The sequence below is a fragment of the Vulpes lagopus genome, chromosome 1 (genome assembly GCF_018345385.1).
Source record: "Vulpes lagopus strain Blue_001 chromosome 1, ASM1834538v1, whole genome shotgun sequence".
Lineage (NCBI taxonomy): Eukaryota > Metazoa > Chordata > Mammalia > Carnivora > Canidae > Vulpes > Vulpes lagopus.
The window spans coordinates 88,264,035-88,282,203 of NC_054824.1; the positions used below are offsets into that span (position 1 = coordinate 88,264,035).

Sequence of the window (18,169 nt, forward strand, 5' to 3'; positions counted from 1 at the left end):
AAAGAAATATAAGCATCTGCGTTTTAGTTATGTACCTTATCACAAATATTGAACTGTTTGAATCTGATACAGTCTTCTCCTTTTTTTTCATGGTTTTAAAGGAAAAAAAATCATGGGTTTCTCTTTATCCACCAACTTTAGAAACAAACGTTCCCTCGATACCTCTCTCCACCTCCACTACCCACTTGTACTCATGGGTCATAGGGTCTTGGTATAGTACATGTCTGATGTTTGCTGGCCAACTGTTCTTTAATCATCCAGCTCAAATATAACCTAAGAAGCTTTTCCAGGTCCATTTACACAGAATCAAACTATTTTCCCTCTCGGCTGCCATTTTTTTATGTTTTTATTAAAGCTGTATTTCATGGCAGGAAATGTATTCGATATGGTTGTGTATCCCTGCAGGACCTAACACTCAAAACAGATTCATATATGTTTGTTGGACTGAATTGAAATTTATGCTGTAGAAAATCAGGGTGATACCTTGGAATGGAAACAGAATATTAGGCTTGTATTTAGAAGCTCCCAGAATAAGCCCATAGAATTTCCCAGATGACTATATATTTGTGCCCCAGGACATTAATTGGAAAAACTATTACCTGTCCTTTATCTACCAACTGCACACCATCTAAACATAAAGCTCCTATGACTTCTTATTCATCATCCCATCATATACATAAGCTCTCAGTGTCCCCTGAAGGATTAACTCTTTATGTTTATTTAATTATCTCTCATGCTAGATGAGTGTTGGATATGTGGTTTGCATCTGATGCCTTCCTACTTCAGTATAGTCACCATCCTGACATGTAACTTCCTCAAATGCAAAAAAAAAAAAAAATGAGCACATTTATTTATTTATTTAAGATTTTATTTATTCATTCTTGAGAGACACAGAGGGAGAGAGGCAGAGACACAGGCCGAGGGAGAAGCAGGCTCCACTCCAAGCAGGGAGCCTGATGTGGGACTCGATCCCCAGCCTCCAGGATCACACCCTGGGCTGAAGGCTGTGCTAAACCGCTGAGCCACCCGGGCTACCCCCATGAGCACATTAACAAAGCCTTTACATGGGATCCCATATACAAGGCAAATACTTTTTTATGATAACTGAGGATCCTAATGATAACCTTTTCCTAATTTCCTTACCAGAATTAGAGTTCACAAAATCCCACATACAAGAAGACATGACTTTTGTTTTTCAGTGACCTAGATTAAAATTATTTTGGTTTAGAAAACTGTTTCCAGGGCTCAATGAGGCACTTGAAGTCGGGGGGCGGGGGGAGCACGGGGCAGCTGCCTGGCAGGCTCCTATACTCAGCTCATCTTCACCACCTCCACTCTTTAACCTTTTTCTAAAAGGCATATTGAATTATGTTTTTAAGAACAACTGGCTTACTGTGATTATTATTGCGAGTTTAACAAGAGATCAAAGAATGAAAATATGGATTGGGGGGTATCTGTGTCCTCTGAAGATCTGCGACAGTCATGACTTGAAGAGCTGCAGTTGATTCCCTACTATGAGCACATTAGATGGTTTCTTATCAGACCTGCTGAATCCCACAGCTGCCAACAGTGCGGAGCACAGATGTAAAATTGGAAGAGCAAATAGATTTTGACATTTAAAAAGGGAATGAGCAGTAGGAATTTACTCAGCACATTTGGCAATACAACGTTCCCTTTGAAGAGACGTTGCTTTCAAAATGATTCCTCAAGTTATCTGTATCATGGTGCATTCTTCAAAGTGACAGCATGGCTGGAAGTTCTGGAAGTTTAGGACTGCCTCACTGTGTGACCTTAGGTGCACTCTCTCTGTCCCTCATTTATCCTAAATGCTCGGGCAGGATCCACAGATAACATCTGCATAGCCTTCTCTGTTTCTTTGAAGACAACTACAACATAGAAGGTGCCTTATCAGTTATCTAGTTGTTGATACTTAATGAGATGCTCAATAACCAACCAGCATGAATTTAGTGACCATCAGTTTAATATGAGGCCAATGAGTAGGACGGTGGGGGAAAGGGACAAAGAGAAACAGATCTATTCAATTATTTATTGAGTCTTTATTGAGTGCCTGTGTTCTAGGTACTAAACCAGATGCCAGGGATTTTTTTCAATGAGAGGCACTGTGTTTAGCCCTGGAGAAGCTCAGAGTCACACAAAAGACACAGGCTGGCTGAAGTATTGACACTTGCTTGGAAAAACAGATAACCTAATCTTTAGATAAGTTAAGAACACTATAGATCAGCTCAGTAGCCAGGCTAAATCTCTGCAGTCAAGCTTTATTCAACTGTATTGTTATTTATTATTATTAAACTTGATTATTCCCCTTGATAGTGAAATTGTGATAATTAGAGTGTAAATGTTTGCCCATTGGTGGGAAATAGGAATAACACAAGGTACAGACAGTGCACTTCCATTGCTGTAATGTTTAGTAGGGCCAGTTCCTGCCCTCTTGAGATCATCTTCTCTTTTCAACTTTTTCTCTGAGAACCACTCTATATCATGCTTTAAGAACAATTGCCTTATACTAATGATAGACATACTAATGATAGGAAGACTTACATTTTGGAAACCAAATCCTATAAAGGGGGAAAAGTGCTTTTTGACAGATGACAAAGGAGACACTATAGATTTTAGAACAGTCTGGGAAAGTTATTTCAGAACATTTTTTTCTTTTCATCCTACTGACTATCCAAAAAATATCTAGACAGTGAAAACTCATTAGTAAGTCGCATTCTGTGGCCTCCTTGCAAGTCCATTATTTTGGATTTGGCACATCCTCAGAAAAATCTCTGTGCGTTGGGGGTCTAGTTTCCAAGACAGTCCACAAAAATTTCGGTAACTTGTAAATGTGAATTATCATTTACGTGGATGCAGTATTTTGCAAACTGTAGTAGCCACTACATTCATGGAGATCTAGGAGTTCTGCAAGAATTTTTAAATCTTGTGTTTTCCTTTTGATCACAGTCTAAAGATTATTATAATCATATTTTGGATCATCCAAATATGCACCCCACTGTGTGATTCTCAAAACTGTGCTGATGGTTATCTTTGTGTTAGTCTCATATCATCAACCAATTTAACAATATTAGAGGTCTACTATAAATTTAGATCACAGCTAGCTGCCATTTGGTTGGATGGCCTTGGAAAATTTCTCATGAAAGTCTAGACTTTTGGCCCCTTCCTCTTTTTTCCTCTTTCTTTTCTTTCTTTCTTTCTTTCTTTCTTTCTTTCTTTCTTTCTTTCTTTCTTTCTTTCTTTCTTTCTTTCTTTCTTTCTTTCTTTCTTTCTTTCGATTTCATTTATTCATGAGAGACACAGAGAGAGGCAGAGACATAGAGAGAGAAGCAGGCTCCATGCAGGGAGCCTGATGTGGGACTCGATCTCGGGACTCCAGGATCAACACCCTGAGCTGAAGGCAGATGCTCAACCACCGAGTCACCCAGGCATCTCTCTCTTTTATTTTTTCTTTTCTTTTCTCCTTTTTAAGTCAGAAAACATGACATCTATAGGCCTGCCACAACCTGTGGCAATAATAAAACTGAAATGGCTGCTGAGTGGTTGCTTCTCATACAGGTCCTGCTTCTCTCATGTAGGTTTTCTGCCAATATCTCATAAGTCTGAGGGTTTGTGTTTCCTCATCAAAAGGAATGTTGTGTATTCCCCAGGATGCAGTAGCAAGGGTTCTAGGAAAAGGGGTTTCTACCCCTGCATATGTTGTTTATAAAACAAATATTTGTGTGTATAGATTTCTGCTGGATTTGGCTTCTCTCCGGGGCACCATCACATTTTTTTCTCTCTATAACCATGGTTTGGTATATAGCTTGAAATAGAAACTAACCTTTAGGAACTAATTTTTAAATAACTGCCTTCATAAACCCAAAGGCTTGCCAAACTGGAAGGAATCATAGTGCCCTCCCTCCTTCCCCTCCCCCAACAGTCCCCAACCTTTCACTAGTGTGCTTTCTTCCCTATTATTACTTGTTATTCATTTTTATTTCATTAATATTTAAAGATCATTGCAGTTATTCACGGAAAAGGGCAACACTTACCACCAACCATGCAAAGGTGGACTCAGACAAAATTTCTGAGGAGATATTTTGAAAGCATGGAATTTCCAGAGTCTGATTTAACCATACTTCCATTATATGGCTGCTTCCCCATTCATCTTGTGTCACTGTAACAAAACATAGGTGGAAGAGATATGAATATGTGATTGGTTTATAAAATGCTTTTTGTGAGAGAAACAAGAACAGTTTTAATGGAGAGATTCATCTACCCTCAGCGCGGACCTATGTCAAGGCAAGACCCCACTACATTCCTCATTGTATAAATGGCAAAATGGGACCACTGAGAATCAGAAAGTTCCTTATCACTGAAAAAATACAGAGAAACTACCCTAAAAGAATCCAACTCACTATTTGGTATGTTCCTTTGCTTTAACCCCAAAATTAGGCTTCAGACCATATTTTCTTGATTAGTTAGAATATAAAACTTTATAACTTAGCCTCTAATTGTCTCATTAAACATTCTAATAGGTTTCAATTTCTTTTGAGATGTTTTAGGTTCATAGCAAAATTGAATGGCAAGTACAGAGAGTTCCCATACATCTCTTGCCTCCTATGCATGCACAACCTCCCCCACTATTAACACCCCTAACCACAGTGGTACGTTTGTTACAATCAATAAAACTACATTGACACATCATTATCACCCCAAGTCCACAGCTTATTTACATTAGAGTTCACTCTTGGCACTGTACCTTCTGTGGGTTTTGGGGAATGTATAATGACACGTATTCACCATTGTAGTATCACATGGAATAGTTTCCAGAAATCCTCTGTGCTCTCCCTATTCATCCCTCTCTCCTGCCAAACTCTGACATTTATCAATCTTTTTGCTGCCTTTATGAGTTGTCTTTTTAGAGTTTATAAATATTCCTCCAAAGAGGGACTGATACAGAAAAATATATAAGGAAACTCTGAAGAAGCATTATTAATGGACTATTTTCTTTCTTTCTTTCTTTCTTTCTTTCTTTCTTTCTTTCTTTCTTTCTTTCTTTCTTTCTTTCTTTCTTTGTAATAATGGATAAATATCAGTTTCATAGCCCCTCTTTGGGTAAGTCATAGACACACACATACGTGTTTGTGACTAAACTATAATAATATCAAAGAATAATTTATAAATGAACTCTATCATCCAGATATCCTAAAAATCTGCTTTTCTTTTTTCCATGTCCATACAAATCTTGTTTGTATGCATATGTTTTCTCATACTTTGCAGTCCTTTTAACCAATAAACATTCCTGTATGTTTACATAAAATGTTTTGCCTGATTCTTAAGCTATTTGTGGTTGAAATTTTCAGACTTTATGTCATGCTGTCACATATACACATCATCATTTGTTTTGTCATTTCCAATTACTGAATAATGTGTTCTTTCAGTTTGGGCTTTTAGTTTATTTAAACTATTATAACCAATATAGCAAGGACCATCCTTATACTAATAGCTTTCTTCTGACTATTCAGCTACTTAACATAAATTCCATGAATTTAATGGGCATGAGTATTCTCATTATTATCAACAGCATATTTTTTGAAGTGGAATATTTCTCAGTCTGGAATGTTATATCTAGACTGTAGGAGGACTTTGTTACATTCCAATCTCTCAGTAATAGAAGCTATCTTCTTTACTGATAATTCTTTCCTCCTCCCTTCCTTAATTGAAACCAGGCCTTCCCAGTAGGTCACATCTTCCCTGCATCATTCTCAAGTAGTAGCTATTTATTTTCTCATGCCCTTATTTCCTCAAGATTAGGAGGTGGGATCAGTGCTTTCCTTGTTCCTCATTACTGCTTCCAAATGTTCCTCCAACCCCATAATTAAAAAAAAAAAAGGCCCTGCCCTTTATAGTTAAAACAATTTAGCTACAACAGTACTTCCAAATGGAGTTTTTTTTCCCTAATGGAGTTATTTGTACACCACCACCAAAATTGTTTGCCGGGACTACATACCACCATTGCTATTATTTAATTTTATTCTTGATATTATTGTAATTGGATTTTTTGTAGTTGTTTTACTTATATAAGTTTATTTTAAACAGAGAATGATCTAGACACTAATATTTGAGAAGCACAGGAAATCCACTTGATATGTTAATTGTATTTTAATACACATTACTCAAATATATAAGTATTAGGTTTTTGTAAAGTTTATCCAGGTTCTGGGAAGTTGGGAATGCAACCGATCTAACTTTTTTAATATTCCTGAAACTCCCTATAGAAACAGACAAAGTTAACTAGAGTAGCAAACCTAAAAACACATAGGCGATACGTATAGGAACACTAATTAACAATTTACCCCCCATAATAGGTGGGGACAAATCACTGGACCACTGTGGTATCAGCAACTGAGCAGAAACAGGAAAATTGACTGGGCTTCTGATGCCCCCCAGAACTAGATAACTGCCCCAAAAAGCAACAGGTAATCACTGGAAAGACATGCAGACTAGTCTGAGAATAGCAGCAGAAATGGAGAAATGAGTTTGCAGGCACCAGATTACCAGTGCCTTCAAGGGAAACAAGAAGAGGCACAGCAGTGCTGGAACACAGGGTGCTTTTCAGACAGATCCCATACTGTGAAGAAACCCCTGAGAGGAGAATCCAAATTAAACAGGACAGGTCCAATAGGAGAAAGCAAACGGGCAATTTATATAAAAGTGAGGGATAGGAGGAGAGGAAGTATACCTCAGAAAGTACAATGGCATATCATTTACCTCAAAACTAACAGAAGAGAGGGCTCTAGGGGCACTGAAGACTTTACAAAAGCTAGCCTAGGCCACCCTTCCATGGCAAAAATCAGCATGCATTTACCTTAAGCATGAGCAATAGAAAAGGAATGGTGTTGAATCACATATGAAGATACTACTATAAGAAGAAAAGAGAGCAAAAGCGTATCCCACAACAATGATGGCATATTAGAAAAAAGGAGAATTTCACAATGAATAAAAACTAGAGTCTAATAATTCAAAATGAGGTAATAGAAATATGGAAAATGATATGAGCTGCAAAAAATTTTAGCAAGACTGGTAAATGAATTAACTGGCAAGAAGGAAGAAAGCTCAGGGGATCCCTGGGTGGCTCAGTGGTTTAGCGCCTGCCTTTGGCCCAGGGCGTGATCCTGGAGTCCTAGGTTCGAGTCCCACGTCGGGCTCCCTGCATGGAGCCTGCTTCTCCCTCTGCTTGTGTCTCTGCCTCTCTCTCTCTCTTCCTATCTCTCTCTGTTCTCTTATGAATAAATAAATAAAATCTTTAAAAAAAGAAATACATATTGAAAGATTATACTGCAAAAGTAGGGAAATGGGTTCAGAATAGACATTAAGGCATATTATTATAATGGTATTTTTAAAAAGTCAGTTACAGGAAATAGGATTATTATTATTAGCTTTTTGACAGCCACTCGTTATGCCAGAAAATAGGGTAGCAACATATTTAATGTACTCAAGGAAAGAAAATGTGACCTAAGGATTTTATTCAGCAAAATTAGCCTTTTGATATGAAGATGACATAAAACCTGTTAGAACCATGTATAAGAACTCAGGGCATATTGGTCCCATGAGCACTTCCTGAGGATTCTCCAGTAGAATACACTTTAGACTGGAGAGGCATTTACATAAAAGCTGAGATGAGTGTTGAATCTACACTCACCTTTAGCACTAAACATAAATCATTGCTATAGGGAAGAGAGTAGTAATAAATATATATTTTAAATGAAGATAAAATAGAAGTATTATAAATGGGGCAGGGGGACGGTTGAAGTGCTTATGGCTATGGGGCCATGGAAAGGTCAGTAAAACAGGCATGTATAAAACCAAGCAAATGTATAAAAACCATCATTTCAAGACCAAAGGCAAACATAATTTGGAAGCATCTCTTCTTGGAAAAATGCTAGAATTTCACTAAGAATAGCAAGACTTTACTCTTCTCACCTAGGGATCCTTCCATTCCCTTCCCCAGCATTGTCAGTGAGAAAGTAGCTTTACCATCTTGGAGCTGGCTGCAAAAAACAGCAGCTTTTCTTCCAGAAGAAGCAGACTTAAATTAGGTTTGAGTGTGAAGATCCTTCACTTTGTTAGCTAACAGGCACAAATTTGGTAGGAAACAGAGAAAAACTGAAACTTGGTTAGCGTGGGTTTGCAAATCCCACTTGGAGTGAGTAGCAGACCAGACAGACATTTAACACAGAGATTCTGGAAATTTGAGTCATGAAATAGCTCAGATGAATTATCTGCCCATCCTAGGCTGACTGAGAAAATAACTACACAGGGGAGTGGGGAGACCTCAGAGAGCTTTCTGAAAAGCCAAACCCAAAGGAGACCATGTAACTGTCTGCAACTCTGCATGAACCCTCTAACCACCTCCTCCCCCTAATCCAACACACACATACATCTTATATGTAGAGGGTGGAGGCCTAATAGGCCTGAGGAATTTGAGTACAACTTTTGTCAAATTCATTGGTGGACCAATAAAGAAGTTTTGCCAATGCAGGGGCAATTCCTTGGAAACCAAACTAAAGACATAATAATTCTTATAAAAAGTTGAGTAGAAAAATCAATAGCCACACACTGAAGAGGAAATAGGTTTTATAATTTAGGTATGAATAGTTACCAAAATTTTAAAAAAATTAAGAAAACCTAAAAAAAAACCCCACTGGATCTAGAGCTGTCACATTATTATTATTATTCATGTCTATATTTTAACGAAAAAAGATGATACATGAAGAGGAAAGAGTAATCCATTCTCAGAAAAAAAAGCAGTTAGTTAAAATTGATTCTGAGTAGGCCCTACATTGGATTTAACAGACATTACAGCAGCTCCTGGAAGTATGTTCGCAGGATTAAGACAAAATATGATGAAAATGACTCAATAAATAGGGAATCCTAGTGGAGAAATAAAACCTATCAAATGAACCAAATAATTGTTCTAGAGTTGAAAAGTCAATAACAAAAATGATGAAAAATTAACTAGGGATTCTCAATAGCCAATTTGGGATGATGGCAGAAGAAAGAATTAGTGTATTTGAATATTGATCAATATAAATGATCTAAGGGCACCTAGGTGGTGCAGTTGGTTAAGCATCAGACACAGGTCATGATCTCAGGGTCATAAGATTGAGCCCCACATTGGACACTGCACTCAGTGTGGAGTCTGCTTAGGACTCTTCTCTCCCTTTGCACCCCCTGCCCTGTGCTTCTCTCCACCACCCCCCCAAAAAAAATAAATCTAAATATATATATATGTAAATTATCTAGGACAGAATCAAAGGTTCTAACAAGTATGCAATGGGAGTCATAGCAGGAAAGATGAAAGAGAGTGGGACAGAACAAATGTTTGAAGAAATAATGGCTTCTTATTTGATTTTTAAAACTTTCTGCAAAGTTAAAAGACACCTCCACGAATCTTAAAACTCAAAAAAGTTTTTACACAAACACAAAGAAACACCCACCTAGGCATATGAATATCAAACTGCTGGAAGCCAAAAACAAAGAGAAAATTATGGAAGTAGCAATTGAAATCAGTAAGAAAAACAAAACAAAACAAATCACATGCAGAGACCAATAATACAATGGCTCACTTCTCACATGGAACAATGGAGATCAGAAGATATATTCAAAATGCTGAAAGAAAAAACAGCCCACTAAGAATGCTACATTCAGTGAAAGTATCCTTCAAAAATAAAAATGAAAAAAAAAACAAAACAAAACAGGATTCCGCAAGTAGATTTGTCTTACATAAAATTCTAAAGTAAGTTCTTTAGGCTGAAAGTAAATGACACCAAATAGTAACTTCATGCCATGAGGTGGAATGGCGAGCAGAGGAAATGGTAAATACATGGGTAAATATAAAATACTATATATTTCTTTTTTTCCCTCTTAATGTCTTTAAGAACAGAAATTTTTTAAACCATAATTTTAGCACTGTTCTGTTGGGTTTATTTTATAAATATATAATATATAACATATATATCTTCAAGAGTTATAATGAAAAGAAGAGATATGCTGGAGGAAGTTGCAAAAAGAGGGAGAAAGAGAGAGAAAATAAACATAGAAACAGACTTAAGAATGATCATGACATTGAAGTTATCCAACAAGAATATTAAAATAACTTTTTTAATGTATTCAAGAATAGAGAAAAAGATGGAGTAAATGAAAAGATGGATAATCTGATCAAAGAATTAAAAAATCTATCCAAAATAGTAACTTAAAAACATAAGATCAGAAATTAAGAATTAATTTGATTGGGTTGAAAACTTAACTGGACATCACACAAAAATAAAATTTCTGAATTGGATTATAGGTCAATAGATAATTTCTAAATTACAGAAAAGAAAAACAGAGAAAATATAGGAAAAAAAGCATTAGAGAAACACAAAAGTAGAAATTTAGGCACATTTCAGCATAATAGGGATAATCACCATAACAAACTGAAATTCATCAATATGTTCAAATTCATATGAATTCATAATACAAAATACTTTTTGGTCAGCTTATAAGAGTGCTAGTGAACCAGCTCATTTTTAAAACGTACAAATAAAGGGAAAGAATCAAGTATCTGTTCTGCTTTTCTTATACAAACTGCACATCAATAAATAATTGGCTCATGAGAGGAAATTTCTCTATAAGCAGACTTCAGGTAATAAATACAAGAATGATAGAATTTGAGCATCACTATTTGTCAACCCATAATGAATTAATGGATTCAGGCAATACTCATCAATGGTGATTAACATCACACAACCAGACATTATGTGCCTCTGACGTAACTATGCAACATCATCTCTGAAGTACTTGTGCCAAAAAACAAAAAGTAAAAACAAAGTTAATGTGATCAAATCTCCATATGCAATGAACTAGTGAAAGAGGAACATGAGATATAAGAGCAAAATCCAGGCTGTGATAATTTTACAGGATAAAGAGTCAAATTTACTTGAAAGAAAAATAAGAAATATAAAATAACCTTTAGATTAAAAGAGAGTTTTGAAGTGTCTGGGTGACTCAGTTGATTAAATGGCTGCCTTTGGCTCAGGTCATGATCTTGGAGGTCCTGGGATCAAGACTCCCTGCTCATCAGGGTGTCAGCTTCTTCTTCTCCCTCTGCTCCTCCCCCACTTCGCTCACAGGCTCTCTCTCTGTCTGATAAATGAATAAAATCTTTTAAAAAAAGGGGGGGGGGGAGTTTTGCAATGATCACAACACTTTGAGTTTATGTGAATCCAATTTAAAGAACCAAAATGTAAAAATAACAACTATGAGCTCAATTGGATATTTAATGGTATTAAGAATTTACTAGTTTTTTTTTTTTTAGTTCTGGTAGTGGTATCGTGGCTATTATATATATATATACATCTTTATCTTTTAAAGAATCATTCTAAAATAAATAAGATATCTTGGGTTGTCTTTAATCTGGGAGGTGGCATGTTGCTAAGAGTTTAAATGAAACAAGATTGTCTGTAAATTAATAATGATTAAAGTTGCATGTTCAATACATGGGAGCTCATTGTACTATTCTATATAATGTTTGAAATTTTCCCAATTAGAGCTTTTAATATTTTTCCATGAATCATCTGAAGTCATCTTGAGTATTGCCAGCTATATGCAGCACACTTTGAGAAAAACTAATCCTTCTCTCCCCCAAATTCACTATTATCCTCCGATTCAGGGATTGCAAAACTATGGCCTGTGGGCTGAATCTAGTGGCTATTTTTGTAAATAAAGTTCTACTGGAACACAGGCCCATTCACTTACATATTGTCTATAAGTGCTTTCATGCTACAGCAGAGTTGAACAGTTTTGACAGAGGCTGTACAGGCTGTGTGGACAAAGCCTAAAATATTTACTATCTGGTCCTGCAAGTTTTCCAGCTCCTACTCTGATGTCCCAGGCCTCATCCATTATTTGTCTTTAGATCTAATCCTGAGTGGTTTCAGTAACCTCTCAGTTGACCTATTCACTATCTGGCCTCTCAGGTCTGCCACTGTTATTCCCCACTGTCTCCACTCCATTTCTGCTTTCTACTTTCATCATCAAATTTGGACCTTTTGAGCCACACATAATTGCTTCACCTACAAAATCACTCCTGCTGGTTGTTTTGTGCAACTAATGTTGTCTCTCCTGTTCTCTGTCCTCGTTGAGACTAAATGAGTTGATCTCTACTTTCTCCCAACCCATCAGCTTTCTTTTCTTTGCTTCTCTCATCATCTATCTAGAGTTCTATAGTCCACTATTTCAGTAACATTCTTGTTATTATCCCAAGTCCCTTGGCTCTTGTTTTCCTCCCATTAGTATACAGGGAGTCCAATAGTGAACTCAACTAGCTACTTTTTAATGCCCAGATCTAAGCAGCCAAGCACTTCTGCCAAATTGTCTTCACTATAATTTCTTATCATACTCAAATGAATATTCAACATGAACAGAAAATCCAAATGCATTTACCTAGGGAACTCATTTTCCCTCTATTCATAGGAACTATTTCAAAATTTTCCAACCTCCTTTGATGAAGCCTTCTCCCTCTCTCTACCTGAAGATAACTTTGTTTCCTATTTTATTTATTTTTTTAAAAAAAGATTTATTTATTTGAGAGAGAGAGAGAGAGAGAGAGAGAGAAAGAGAGAATGAGCAGGAGAGGCAGAGAGAGAGAGGGAGAGGGAATCCCAAGCTGACCCCACAAGGAGCATAGAGCCCAATATGAGGCTTGATCTCAGGACCCTGAGATCACAAGGTGAGCCAAAACCAAGAGTTGGATGCTCAACCAACGGTGCCACCCAGGGGCCCCATGTTTCCCATTTTCGAGAAAATAGAGAAGGGCACTGCCGTCATCCTGTGCTTTTGCCCCAACTTCCTTCCCTTCTGTTACAGAATTTTTTAAGAATGTCCTTTTGTCCATCAGCCATAGTACTAATGTTATAGATCTCATTGTCCCTATATTCTCCTAAACCTTAGTTTATTTATTGTACTAAGTGTACAGTATGGTGTATTTCACCATACTCTTTCAACTCTGACTTGATTTTAAAGCTTAGTCAAGCGTCTTGCATTAATTAAAACCATCCTGCTCCCAGCATAATGCCAATGCAAGCACTCACGCGAGCACTCCTAGCCTTCCACTCACTCCTGACAGACTTGTTAGCAGTTGCATCAACATTTGTTGTCTCCTTTTCCTTGCCTCATACTCACTCCTCTGCTCCCTTGAGTCTGACTTCCATTTGCCTTCTGCTCTACAAAAACAGCTTCTGTGAAGATGATCAATAACAACCTTGTTCCGAAATACAATCCAATAACCATGTTGTCCTTTCAGAAACATCAGAATTGATAGCTACCTCCTGTCACGAAATATTGTCATTCTAGTTTCCTTTTGTGAGCCAACTCCTCTCCTGATTTTACTGCTGCCTCTTTAGTTACTCTTCTATTTCCTTTGAAGATTTATCTTTCTCCATCTATCTCAGTTGACGGGCACATTGCTTTTCTCACTTGATTTTCTCTGCCTGTATTTCTTTCACTCCCAAAACCTCAGTTAGCATACACTCAGATACCTCACCAATTTGTATCTTCAGCTTAAAGCTTTCTTCTAGAGCAGGAGTTGTATATCTACCGATTTCCTTGACATCTCTTGAATGTGTCAACTTCAGGTCTAACTCCACATGTACAAAATCAAATTCAAACTCAAAACAATCCCTGCACGTTTGGATTGTCCTCTAGTTTTTCCTAACACTGAATTACTGAGTAATTCTCCCATTTTTTTTTCTGTTCCACACATCTGAAACCAAAGCATCATCCTTGATACTGCTTTTTATTCTTCATTTCACACGTGCAATCCAACATCAAATCCTGTAGGGTGAATATCCTAAATATATTTCTAGTTTGAACATTTCTCCCCATGTACCTCACTGCCACTCTACTCAATGTTACTAGCATCTCTCACTTAGATTTCTGTCCTGTCTTAACTGATCTACCTTATCCTCTCTACCTTTTCTCAATCTGTTCTCTACACTGTTGCCACAATAATCTTTTGAAATGCAAAATTTTAATAAAGAATCAACAACCACCTTCCAGTTAGTTTCCACAGCTCCTAGGATAAAGATAAAACTTCACTGAACCATTCAATCTTTCTAGCCTCATCTTCGACTGCTTCCCTTTTAATCCTGCTTAAGCCATAATACATTTTAAAACCCTCCACAGAGGGCACCTGAGTGGCTCAGTGGTTGAGCATCTGTCTTTGCCTCAGGTCGTGACGATCCCAGGGTCCTGGGATCGAGTGCCACATCAGGGAGCCTACTTCTTCCTCTGCCTATGCCTCTGCCTCTCTGTGTGTGTCTCTCATTAACAAATAAATAGAATCTTAAAAAAAAAAAAAAAAAGCCCTGACTGTTGCAGTATCTCCTTACTACCACAGAGCCTTTAACACATCCTGTTTTCTGTAAAGCTGTGTTCCCCACATTTACCTGGTTAACTCCTGTTCAAGCATCACTTCCCCAGGAAACCCTTCTTGATCTTCCTACTGCAAGAGTACATCTCACTGTCGCAATTTGACCTTTTTCTTCTGCTTAATTGATTATTTTGTGTCTCTTCCCGTTGGACTTCATGATTCCTGATGACAGAGTCATGTCTGTATTGTATCACTGGTGCCTTGCCAGTGATAAGCACTCAAAAGTATATGTAGGATAAAGATTGAATACAAGAATTTAAGAAGAGATAGCATTCAAGTTCAAAAACAAATTATGCTATAAAACAGACACACAGATCAATGAAACAGCCCAGAAATAAACCCCCATGTAGGGTTAGTTAATTTATAATAATGTCATTATGAAAGGAGCCAAGAATACGAAATGGGGAAAAGACAATCTCTTTAGTAAATGGTGTTAGGAAAACTGGAGAACTGCATGCAAAAGAAATAAACTGGGTTCCTGTCTTATACCATACATAAAGTCAAATAAAAACAGATAAAAAACGTGAACATAAAACCCCAAACCATACCACTTGTAGAAGAAAACATAGAGGCAATGATTTTTTGGTCTTGGCAACGATTTTTTGGATTTGACACCAAGAGCAAAGGCAAAAATAAACAATGGGACTGCATCAAACTAAAAAGTTTCTTTCTGGAAAAGGAAAACATCAATAAAATGAAAAGACAACCTATGGGATAGAAGAAAATATTTATAAATCACATATCTGATAAGGGGTTAGCATCCAAAATATATAAACAACTCATACAACTCAACAACAATGACAACAAAATATACAATCCAATTTAAAAATGGAGAAATTGAATAGACATTTTTCCAAATAAGATATCTAAGTATCAAGTAGGCAAGGAAAGGGTGCCTGACATCACTAATCATCAGGGAAATGCAAATCAAAACCACAGTAAGATATCACCTCACACCTGTTAAAATATCCATTCTCAAAAAGATAACAAATATAGGAACAGATATGAAGAAAACGGAGACTTGTGAATTGTCAGTGGAAGTGTAAATTGGTGCAGCCATTCTGGAAAACAGTATGGAGGATCCTCAGAAAATTAAAAATAGAACTATCAGGGTGCCTGGGTGGTCAGTGGGTCAAGCTTCTCGCTCTTGGTTTTGGCTCAGGTCATGATCTCACAGGTGGTGGGATCAAGCCTGGCCTCTGGCTCCATGCTCAGCAGGGAGTCTTTTTGAAGATTTTCTCTCTCTCTCAAATAAATAAATATTTTTTAAAAATAAAAATAGAACTACCATATGATCCAGCATTTCCACTTCTAGGTATATATCTAAAGGAAATAAAATCACTATCTTAAAAAGGTATCTAGCATCCCCATGTCTATTGCTGCACTATTTACAATAGCTAAGACATCGAAACAACCCAAGTGTCTACTGATGGATGAATGGATGAAGAAAATATTCTAATATACAAGGAAATATTATTCATTCATAAAGAAGGAAATCCTGCCATTTGTGACAACATGGATGGACCTCGAGCAAAGAAAGACAAATACTGTATGATTTCATTTTTATGTGTAATCTTAAAAAACAAACCACAATGAACCCATAGATACAGAGAACAGAATGGCAGTTACCAGAAAGGGGAGTGGGGGTGACATACGTGAGGAAGGTCAAAAGGTACAAACTTCTAAGATAAATAAATTCTGGAGATAAAATATACAGCATGTTGACTAAAGCTAACAATATTGTATCATATGTTTGAAAGTTGCTAAGAGAGTAAATCTTAAAAGTTCTCATCACAAGAAAAAAATTAACTCTATGAGGTGATGAATATTAATTAAACTTATTGTGGTGATCATTTCATGATACATGCAAGTATCAAATCATCTGTGTACACCTAAAACAAATACAATGTCATTTGTCAATTATATCCCAAGAAAACTGGAAAGAAGTCAAAGAACAAATTATGTCTCTAGACAGGATAGCCAAGTTATCAAGATTATATTATTAAAATATTTTATTCCATTACTCATAACAGAATATAATAGTTCTTTTATCATATTCTGTACTACTTCTCTCAACCCTCCTCCTCTTCCTTATATTACCATTATTTCTCCCCCTCCCCCCACTGCTTTCAATAACAACATTAATAGTCCTCTAAGGCTTTTTTTTCAATTTTTTTTTAATTTATGATAGTCACACACACAGAGAGAGAGAGGCAGAGACACAGGCAGAGAGAGAAGCAGGCTCCATGCACCGGGAGCCCGACGTGGGATTCGATCCTGGGTCTCCAGGATCGCGCCCTGGGCCAAAGGCAGGCGCTAAACCGCTGCGCCACACAGGGATCCCAGCCCTCTAAGGCTTTTATCCTGATCTGGGAAATTAAAGTCACATTGCACTTTTGTAACAGAGCCTAGTAACTTCAAATTTCAAAATGCACCAAAATCATACAATCTCAGGCACTGTGAGTCCAGTTGCATTCAAATTAAGGAAACCGGGATTATAACAACTCAGGGCTTTACTCAGAAAACTGGGTTTCTTGGGAAAGCTAACCTAGGAGGAAACTCTGTTAGGTGAAAATGAAAAAGCAGCAAATGTCCAACTGTTTATCATCATTTCTACCCTCGTCCGCAGCCTCAGAGCACCAGCTCACACAGGAACAAAATATTGGGAAAAAAGAACAGAATCCATTCTCAGGCCCTCGGGGAACATGGGGACAGTATTTAGACATACACTGTTTGTGAACACAGGGAGGAGAATGGCTCAGAAGACAACAGAAGTGAAACAAGAGGTCCCGACTGCCTGCGGTCCTTCAGAGTTTCATATTTAGATTTTTCTCCACCACTTCAATTTGCTTGTGTCCATGTGCTTCATGAGTGTTTACACTTCACATGTGCTTTGCTTATCCAACTAGCTTGCCAACCTGAAGATCTCACAGGGATGTACGAGGGAAATGGCAGGAGTCAGAGAAGCAGGGAGTGAAGATCAAAGGAATAAAGGAGAAAAAGGATGTGTCATGGGGGCAGGGAGGGGGGGAGGACTTGACAGGGCTTCTGAATGGCACCTGCCTCATCTGAGTTAAGTGTCTACTGCTTCGCTCTCTACCAGGCTTACACCGTTGGTCACTCTGTAATGAAGGATGCTTTGTCCCTTTCTGTTTTGCAGTTATGTATGTTGCTCCCTTTGGACTCAGTACAAATTATCAGAACTATTTCTCTAACACTGAGGCTATTTTTTTTTTCATCTGGTCCAGCTGACCAACAGCAAAGTTACAATCAGAAGACTGGGAAATTTCCAACTGCAGAGTGCGTGGGCATGGCTTCTGCCCCTCCAGAGGTTTGCAGTTTTTAGTAGCTACAAACTTGGCTTCCTTGAGTTGTCCTTTATTTTAAGAAATATGCTTTCCTTAAAGGCAACATCACTCTCCTTCCCGGATAACATACTACCTCTTCTCCAGCTCCATCCTCATGTCGAGCTAGATCATATCCCTTATTTCCTCTAAGGTACAACAATCCATGTTGCCAATTCTCGATGGGGTTGGCTTTAGATCCTCAGAAATGTAATTGCACAGTTTACAGATGTAGGCAAGAAGTACAAAATCTTTATCTTTTAAAGCCAAGGTCAATGTGTACTTGTGCTAATGTATGTTCAATGTTCCACTGGGTTCCAAATTATGCAAATATAAGAAGAAAGGGAGGAGG

The 18,169-nt window shown here is 37.4% G+C and overlaps 1 protein-coding gene across 10 annotated transcripts in view; it reads right to left on the reverse strand.

Moving 5' to 3' along the window:
* Window positions 1-18,169, reverse strand: part of CD96 (CD96 molecule) — an 86,885-nt gene that overhangs the window by 64,483 nt on the left and 4,233 nt on the right. For all 10 annotated transcript variants that reach the window (XM_041727568.1, XM_041727540.1, XM_041727511.1 and 7 more), the window contains exon 3: window positions 4,050-4,174. In XM_041727568.1, the coding sequence (XP_041583502.1) occupies window positions 4,050-4,174 (125 nt within the window). The remainder of the gene's footprint in view (window positions 1-4,049; window positions 4,175-18,169) is intronic.